This window comes from Eptesicus fuscus, chromosome 11 (genome assembly GCF_027574615.1).
Source record: "Eptesicus fuscus isolate TK198812 chromosome 11, DD_ASM_mEF_20220401, whole genome shotgun sequence".
NCBI classification, from domain to species: Eukaryota; Metazoa; Chordata; class Mammalia; order Chiroptera; family Vespertilionidae; genus Eptesicus; species Eptesicus fuscus.
The window spans coordinates 93,417,369-93,426,506 of NC_072483.1; the positions used below are offsets into that span (position 1 = coordinate 93,417,369).

The 9,138-nt window shown below is 47.6% G+C and overlaps 1 protein-coding gene across 1 annotated transcript in view; it reads right to left on the minus strand.

Annotated features, from left to right (window-relative positions):
• Positions 1-3,238: 3,238 nt before the first annotated feature.
• Positions 3,239-9,138, minus strand: part of FSIP2 (fibrous sheath interacting protein 2) — a 46,833-nt gene continuing 40,933 nt past the window's right edge. Inside the window, exons 17-20 of the mRNA XM_054722978.1 lie at positions 7,908-8,297; positions 5,475-5,572; positions 4,712-4,758; positions 3,239-3,439 (exon numbers count right to left, since the gene is read on the minus strand). Coding sequence (XP_054578953.1) covers positions 3,303-3,439; positions 4,712-4,758; positions 5,475-5,572; positions 7,908-8,297 — 672 coding nt within the window. The 3' untranslated portion in view covers positions 3,239-3,302. The remainder of the gene's footprint in view (positions 3,440-4,711; positions 4,759-5,474; positions 5,573-7,907; positions 8,298-9,138) is intronic.

Sequence of the window (9,138 nt, forward strand, 5' to 3'; positions counted from 1 at the left end):
TGAATCACAGGCGACGGTTTTGTAATAAAACCCGGAAACAACACGCAGCCCAGCAACACTGCGCTTCACCTCCTGCCGGAGACACCGGGATGCTTCCTGAAACAGACGCCTTGGGTGGCCTGGGCCCCCAGCAGGGAGCGCACAGGTCTCTGCGTGTCAGCTCCTTTGGGGGGTCGCGGGGAGCTGCCCGCCTCCCTGTGCTGCTCCATCGCTTCCGACGGGAACCGGGAGCCGGCGCAGCTCTGACAGCTCCTAGGACCCTTTCCAAGGCGGCTTGGCGGAAGGCGGCCCGCCAGGCTCAAGGGTGAGAGTGGGAGGTGACCCATCGGCACGGCGGCTTTTGTGCCTCTCTCTCATTGCCTAGTCTTCCCCACGGCAGCCCTTCTCAGAGCGGATTTCCGCACCGTGTACTGGCTGGATCTGGTCACCACCAGGTGACAGAGAGGAAAGGCGACCACCTCCACCTCTGCGCCTGGACGGCTCGGGACTCAGTGATGGCGGCTGAGCACCAGGACCTGAGCCTGGAGGAGCGGCCGGAGGGAGGGTGCTTCCTCAGGCTCACAGCCCAGTCCCATCCGTCCCATCCGTCCCTTCCGTCCCATCCGGAGACCGGTCTGAGGCCCTTAACTTAGGTCTGGCTGCAGCCTTTGGTTCTAACGGGCGCTGGAAGGAGGCGGGGGCACCCGTCACAAGTGCCCAAATCACTGTCATCGAGGGCGGAATCTCCTTTTGTGTCAGAGCTTCAGTTTCTACGCCACAATTCATATTTTCTACTTGTTTTTTTTTTTTTTACCTTTTTGATTTTTATTTGAAGTTACAATGTCTTCAAATATTAAGTTAAAAGCAAAAATGGAAAAGAATAAGGCTTAAAGAGGATATAAGTAGACTGGATTGATAAAAAATAAGGCCAGATACAGAATAAATAAAACACTAGAAGAATTCAAACAAAATATTTAAAGGGCATACTAATTTTTTTTTAATCCTCACCTGAGGATATGCTTTCATTGATTTTAGAGAGAAAGATGAGGGAGGGAGGGGCGGGGAGAGACAGAGAGAGAGAGAGAGAGAGAGAGAGAGAGAGAGAGAGAGAGAGGAAATATTGACCGGTTGCCTTCTGTCCGTGTCCCGCCCACCCACAACCTAGGCATGTGCCCTGCCGGGGACTCGAACCTGCGTCCTGTTCGTGTATAGGACGACCCTCCAACCAGCTGAGCCACCGGCCAAGGCAGAGTCTCAGTCATCTTGTATTGGTTCTACAGATTGTTGGTAAATTATTCCCCCAAAGTATCACTTCCCCTTTAAAAAAACTCCCAAGGCACTTTACCACGTGGTATGTGAGGGTATTGGGTCTCGCCAACATTACCACGTAGTTTGTGGAAAACAGGGCACAGCAGTTCTGCATGAATCCCATGTAGGCTGACTGTGCGCTGCGCCGCTCACCGATGGGAAGCATACTGTGTTCGCACGTCTGTGTTTGTGAAGTCTCGCCCAGACGTGCAGCGAGGCTGAAAGCCGCCCTCCCCTCCTGCCCGCGAGTTCCGGCAGCACTCGGAATTACAGACGTTATTTTACAAGACCCTAAAGGCAGGGCCTTCGAATCTATATTTCTGAATGCATGTTTTATGGAACAATTCTGGGCAGAAAGCGGAAGATGAAGTATATTTATTAAGTGACTCAACAGGCCCTAGCCGGTTTGGTTCTGTGGATAGAGCGTCGGCCTGCGCACTGAAAGGTCCCGGGTTCGATTCCGGTCAAGGGCATGGACCTCGGTTGCGGGCTCTGGTCAGGGCTCCTGTGGGAGGCAACCAATCGATGTGTCTCTCTCACATTGATGTTTCTCTCTCTCTCTGTCTCTCCCCCTCCCTTCCACTCTCTCTAAAAACCAGTGGAAAAATATCGTCAGGTGAGGATTAACAACAACAACAAAAAAGAAGAAAAACGATGACTGAACAGTTGATTTGGGTAATTTCGTTTTTAAGAAGAGGATTCACGGTTGTCTGAGAGAAGAACATTAGAATTCAGTGTTAAATGATGTATGGGATTATTATGAATTGACCAAATTACTAATTGAATAGCTTCATTCTCATTGGAATGTAAACATTTTACTATATAATCACGTCTTTCTCTCTGGAGCGTCCTGTCCCAACCTCACCGGCTGATTTTGTTAAAGGAAATGCAATTTGGTAAAAGAGAATTTTATCAGATGCTTCAATTTCTAGCACCGGCTCCTACCAGGACCATTTTAGATCCGAAAGAAGGTACCACGCTCCTTAAAATTCCCGAGCCAGCGCTGGGCTGGCGGCGATGGCGGTGGGTCCTCTTTTCTGTTTGGTTCACCTTTTTGGATCTTTTAAACAAGGTCCTTAGATTTTAGGGGAAAACATGCTAAAATCACAAAGTACCGTGTTAACTGATTCTGAAAAATTGCTCCCCCCCACTGGGGATGGAGCCCACAACCAAGGTACATGCCCTTGACCAGAATCGAACCCGGGACCCTTCAGTCCGCAGGCCTGACGCTCTATCCACTGAGCCAAACCGGCTAGGGCTCTTGATCGCTGTATCAGCTATCCATCTTGTTAAATTTTCTCTTTACTTTTTAGTATTTTTATAAATGGAGCCTTGCTCTCTATTTTCATGTTAAAATATTTACATAAGGTTTTAATAACTTTACTGACCCATGATTTGTTGATGGCATTTTGTCCACAAAGATACTGTGTCTGAAAGGGGTATCTGTCAGTCACAGGGGTCATTTTATGCATATCTAGTATTTTATACCAAGTTACTATTTACTTCTCCGTGGTGCTTTAGCCACATTTGGGTCTTGCTGCCTGGGAGGTCTCTTATAAAAGGATGACATGCTATCTGCAGGTGCAAGAACTGATTTCTTCTGTATGGTACAAATACTCTGATTTGAACATCCAAATGCCCATGAATAGTGAACCAATTAGTTTGATAGACTCCAGCTCCAGCGTCATCTCCATTTGTTAACTATTTTGCTACAAACGCCTCTAAAAACTTAACAGAAAGAATTTCAGGTCCACTTCCTGTGGTACCTGGGGCTGAGGGGGCCCCACGGCCACGTCCCGTCTCTTCCTCTCGTGGCTCCAGGTGATAGGGTCACCCTCCTCACACCGCGGGGCCCCCAGAGACGCTCACCGCAGCCTCCCCCGGGCTCCGCCTCCTTCCTCCTCCTCTCCACGTTGGCCCTGTGCTGTAAACGTCATCTCAGCACACGAGGTTATGCTTCAAAAATCATTTTATTTTCTACGGGAAGTGAGGGTAGAGGTCTCGGTAGGAAAGGGTCAGCGCTCAGCCTGGGGCGGCGTGGCGGCGGCCTTGGCCGCGCTGGTGCTGGTGCGGGAGAACACCTTGGACAGCGCCGACGTGACGCGGGCCAGCATCCCGGAGCCCTGCTTGGACACGCTGGGCCGGGGCGCTTCTGTGGACAAAGCAGAGAGCAACGTGGCCTTTCTGAGGCCGTTCATGCCGCCGCCACACGGCAGCGCGGGTTAGAATATGGACATCGGCGTTGATCGCACACTGTGTGGGCGGAACGGTCATTCTCAGATGGTTTTTCTGGGAGGAAACAGGAAGGATGAGGTCTCCATCTCGGACACTGACCAGTGACGAGGCCCAGTGCCCTGCTGCGCTCCCACGGGCAGAGTGGCCACGGTGGGCTCGGGTCCAGCTCCCGGACTCTTCCTGGCAGCCTTCCCCCTCCTGAACCCGCTGGGTGCAAAGAATGCCTTTCCTTTTCCAGCAGAGAACTCCCCGAAAGCCTGGTGAGCTGAGCTCCCCGGGAAACGAGCTTTCAGCTGTGTGCAGTGAGGGTGTCTGATTCAGAGCGGTCCCAGGAGAACAGACGTGCATTAAGCCCGCCGGCGCGGCTCAGGGGGTGAGCACCAACCTGTGAACCAGGAGGTCAGGGTTCGATTCCCAGACAGGGCCCTTGCCCGGGTTCCGGGCCCCATCCCCATTGTGGGGCGTGCAGGAGGCAGCCGATCCATGATTCTCTCTCATCATTGATGTCTCTCTCTCTCTTTCCCTTCCTCTCTGAAATTAAAAAAAAAAAAATTTGGAAAAATAAGTGAGTTCCATTCTAGTTAGATTATGGTGTCAGCAAATAAATTTAGCTCTAAAAGCCTCTTAGCTCTCTTTTTTTGGGTACATTTTTATAGGGCTAATCCACAGGAAGAAAACCTCTCAAAAAATTGTTAAATCCTAGTGTCATGGGTTCTGGCTCAGATAGAAACTATGGTATGATATACCCTTATTTTGTGGCGCATGGTAAAGATCAATTCATTGAATGCCAGGTTCTTCATCAAAACCATTAAGAAAACGTAATAGCCGTTCAGACGAGACAAGCTAACTGGCTCATTTGAACACCCGAGGGAGGGATGTAGGATCAGATTCCCAGAAGGAGTTCAAGCTCACAGAAAAAAAACACACACACCAAAACCAAACCCGGGGCTCACATGCATATGTGCACAGCCCACGGACACAGGTACAGGCTGGCGAGGGCCTGGGAGGGGCCGGTGTGGGGTGGGTGGTGGTCAGTGGGGGAGACATGGGACACCTGGAATACTTTCAACTACAAAGAGAAATTAAAAAGAGTATCAACCTTCGATTTGATAACTAAACTATTTATCAAAGCCGTCAACCAAGTCCTCTTTGGAACACTTTCTAATGGAAGCTAAAAAATAAATCTCACCTTCCGATACTTTAGCAGGCGTGTCCGGGGCGCAGTCCTTGGTCTCACTGAAAGCAAAGGGAAAGGAGCGTTTCATGGTCTGCGCATCCCACGGGCGGAGGGATTACTCAGCAGAAGGACGCGTGGCAGCCGTTCTTCCTGTGGAAGTGAACTCGACACACCGCACCCCTGCGTTTCCCAGCGGACAGCTGTGATGTCTAAATGGACTTTCCTCCCCGCTTTACGAACGATGGTTAAGTCCACACCACACGCCGTGGAGCACTTCAACCCGCTGTGGGGACGGCTCTGGGCTTGCACCTTCCCATCCTCTCCAGGACGTTTCATCTTCCCCACCTGGCACCCCGGCCCCTGGAACTGACACCCCGCTTTCCTCTCCCCTGGAGCCACTCTTCTACTTCCCGCCTCCTGTTGGACCACGAAGTACCTCACAGACGAGGAGTCATGTGGTGCCTGTCCTTTTGTGACGGACTCAGCACAGAGTCTTCAGGGTCACACGTGTTGTAGCGGGCCCCAGAATCGCCTCCCTGTGACAGGCTGAGCCAGAGTCTCGTGGCTGTGTGTGCCACCTTTTACCCGTCCCCCCGGGGGATGGGGGTCCCGTGGGGAGGGGAGGCCTTTGCAGGCACCCACCGGGGGGGAGCCCCGGGAGGAAGGCGGCCTGAGGGAAGGCCTGGGCTGAGCCGTGGCGCCATCGCATCCTACCAGGCCCGTTCTCCCGACGGCCCTTCCCCTCGGCCCCTCCTGCTGCTCTGCGGCCGCGTACCTGGCAGGCAAGCCCAGGTCCTCCTGGTTGTAGGACGACGTGCTCATGATCCTGTGTATGAGGTGATGGATCGGCTCGGTCGGCTCCGGCTCTTCTTTCTGAAAAGGCGGAGACCCAGGCGTGAGGCACTCACATGCACAGCGCGAGGAAGCGTGGGAGGGAGGGACCCTATCCTCCTGATTCGGATGTCTCTTTCCAACATGACCCTTTGCCATTGGCTCAGTGAAGATGGCCTGTGTTTTAATAGAGGAGTTTGAATGGATTTTAAAGGTAAACCTGGCACAGTGTTTGAAGGATATTAGCTTTCCATTTCTGCACTTCACTGGTATTTTAATCAGATTTTACTGACTTCAAAAATAAAAGGAATAGATATAGTCCCGGTCCGCTCAGAAGCTCCCCGGGTCAGTCGTTACGAGTGGCCCTCTGATTTACTTGTGGGGAAGTCACATGTGGATTTCATGGCCACATCTTTTATGAAAATACCTTTATTCTGATGTTGGTTAGAATCTCCAAAAAGGCTATTATGACTGGGAACATTACTTACAATATATTTTGACTTTTGCTAATGTTATACAACAACATTTCTTTAAAAATATTATTTTGTAAGTTTTATGTATACAACATTATAGTTCAACAGGTGTAGACACTAAAACGTGATCCCTCCCAAAAGCCTAGTTACTCTCCGTTGCCATGCCATTGACCCCTTTGACCCCGGCACCTGTCCTACCCTGTTAACCTCTGGTCACCACCTATCTGTTCTTGGCATCTATGAGGTTTCTTTATTTGCTTTTAAATTTTTTTTTTAAATTTTCACATGAGTGAAATCACATATTATTTATCTTCCTCTTTCTGACTTATTTCATTTCACATTACACCTTTAAGGTCCATCCATTTTGTCAAAAATGGCAAGATTTCATTATTTTTTATCATTGAATAGTATTCCATGTATATGTAACCACAACGTATCTCTCCATTCATTGTCGGACACTTAAGTTGCTTCTATATCATGACTACTGTAACAGTGCTGCCTGAATATAGGGGTGCATATATCTTTTCAAACTAGTGTTTTCATATTCTTCATGTAAATACCCAGAAGTAGAATAATAGCTGGATTATGTGGTAGTTCTATTCTTAATATTTTGAGGACCCTCCATACAGTTTTCCATGTGGCTGCATCAACTTACAGTCCTACCAACAGTTTACAAGGGTTATATTTTCTCCATGTTCTCCCCAACATTTATTATTTCTCATATTTTTATAATAGCCATTCTACAGGTGTGTGGTTTAGATTTGCAATTCCCTAATAAGTAGTGATGTTGAACATCTTTTCATGTACCTATTGGCCATCTGTATGTCTTCTTTTGAAAAAATGTCTATTCCGAATCTCTGTCCATTTTCAGTTGGGTTTATTTTTTATTGTTGCATGATTCCTTTATATAGTTTTGAATATTAACCCCTTGTTGGATGTATGATTTGCAAATATCTTCTCCCATTCAGTGGGTTGTCTTCTTTTTTATTGATTTCAGAGAGGCAGGGAGAGGGAGAGGGAGAGAGAGAAGCATCAGTGATGAGAGAGAATCATTGATCGGCTGCCTCCTGCACACCTCCTACTGGGGATTGAGCCCACAACCCGGGCATGTGCTCTGACTGAGAATCGAACCATGACCTCCTGGTTCATAGGTCGATTCTCAACCACTGAGCCACGCTGGCTGGGCTGTCTTTTTGTTTTAATGATGGTTCCCTTCACTGTACAGAAAAGTGTTTTGTTTTGTAGTCTCTTTTGTTTATTTTCCTTTTTTATTTTGTTTCCCTTGCATTTGTAGTCAGATCCACAAAAACATCAAGGCTGATGCCAAGGAGGATGCAAGGAATTTTGTTGTTTCAGGTCTTCATTCAGCTGTCTGGGCTTCCTGGACCTGCATGTCTATATCCTTTCCCAAATTAGGGATGTTTTGAGCCATTATTTCCTCAAATAATTTTCAATTCAAACCTAGGTAATCTGAATGTGTGTGGATCTTTTATTTTCTTCCTACCTTGGCCCTTCCTCTGGTTATATCCTACCTGCATCCGGCTTCTCTACATAGAATCTTCAGTGGTTGTTTATTAGCTAACATACAGTAAAGGCTGGAGTCCATTAAGTAATAGGTATAAATAATTAGCTTTCATTTCTCCCACATGGTTTCCATTGTATGTCCTCCCAGCGCTTCTAACTAACCCAGGTCTCTGTCTGCGACCTGCGCTCCTTCGGCTGAGTGTTATGGCTTCGCCTGTTAATCGTTTCTCTTATCCTGAGAACATTACCAGGCTCAGAGACGGTGGGCACCACTTTCGTGTTCTTCTCTGCCTAACGAAGGTGTGTTTTGGACAGGATTTCTGAAGCTCCCTACCTTTTCCGTACCTGTCTGGTCACGGGCAGTCCTGCTCCTCACTCACCTCGCACTGTGGCTCATTCCCCCAGAAGGAGTTGGTGACGGCCATGATGGAGGAGCTGGTGGACCGGTCCAGCTCGGCGGCAGGCCACTTCCCGTCCCTCCCCGCGGGCCCTCCGGGAGGCTTCCGGGTCTCCTCTATGCTTTCCGTGTCGGCGTCCATGGCTTTGTCCTCAAATAGCTGTTCACAGCTTTCTTCTCTTATGTCCTCTCTCAGAACAAACTCATAGTCGTCGGACGTCAGCTCCTCGCCCATGTTATTTTCCGGCTCATCTTCAATATCATGAACTACTAATCGGATGAGAAGATCTTGTTTGCTTCGAACATCTTTCAGAAGCTCCACCTTGGTGATGTCAGGCTTTCTTATGTTCTGGAAAGAATTTCGGCCAACAGCCTGCAATTGAAGTGACAATGAGTATTAAAAACAAGTGCCTTTGTCCCTTTTCCCTATGGTTCTATGGTCCGAGAGCCATGCCAATATGACTTATAGTTTCAATTTAAATACTGCTCCCTTCCCTGCCGCTCACTTGTATGTTAGCAATAGTTTAAGAAGAATCAAATGGAAATTATGAGAAATACTTGGTGTCTGTCATCATCTCTTTTACACTCGGAGATCACGTTAATCTCCCACAACTTACTTCAAAGTATAGAAGGTCTGTAACAGGTCCTTTTTTCTTAAACTTGATATTTTGTTACAGCATAATTTACTTTTTATCCACTTCGAAAGTTTTGTAACAGAAGTAGCCATGATAATCTATTTTTCAAAAATTCTAGATAAGGAACCATAGAGTAACCTTTCTTTCTCCAATAAAAACCTGGTTATTATCCAGTTTTGATTTTTAAGAGATTAATACTAAAATTGTGAATGTTTTTGATTTTGATCCTTATCCTTCTGCTCCTGGTTCTTTGGACACATATTTTTCAAAAGAATGTTTAGAACATACATCTTCATTCTTTTCTCGCCTCCCTCATCAAACCTCACTTTCTATTCTCCATGTCAAAAGACAGTTCAAAGACATGGATGATTAAATAAGAGAGTTTCCCCACTTTTGTAGCCTTTGATGATGCCGCACAGCCTCTAAACTGCCTTAATAATCGTCGACCTCAACATGCCTTTGCAACGTGGTAAGTCCGTTTTCAGAAAGTAGTGTCCTAAAAGAATATATAACAACATATAGAAACTGCCTTCTTAGGAAATTAAAACAATCCATTTTGATTTTCTGTGTTAGTGGAGG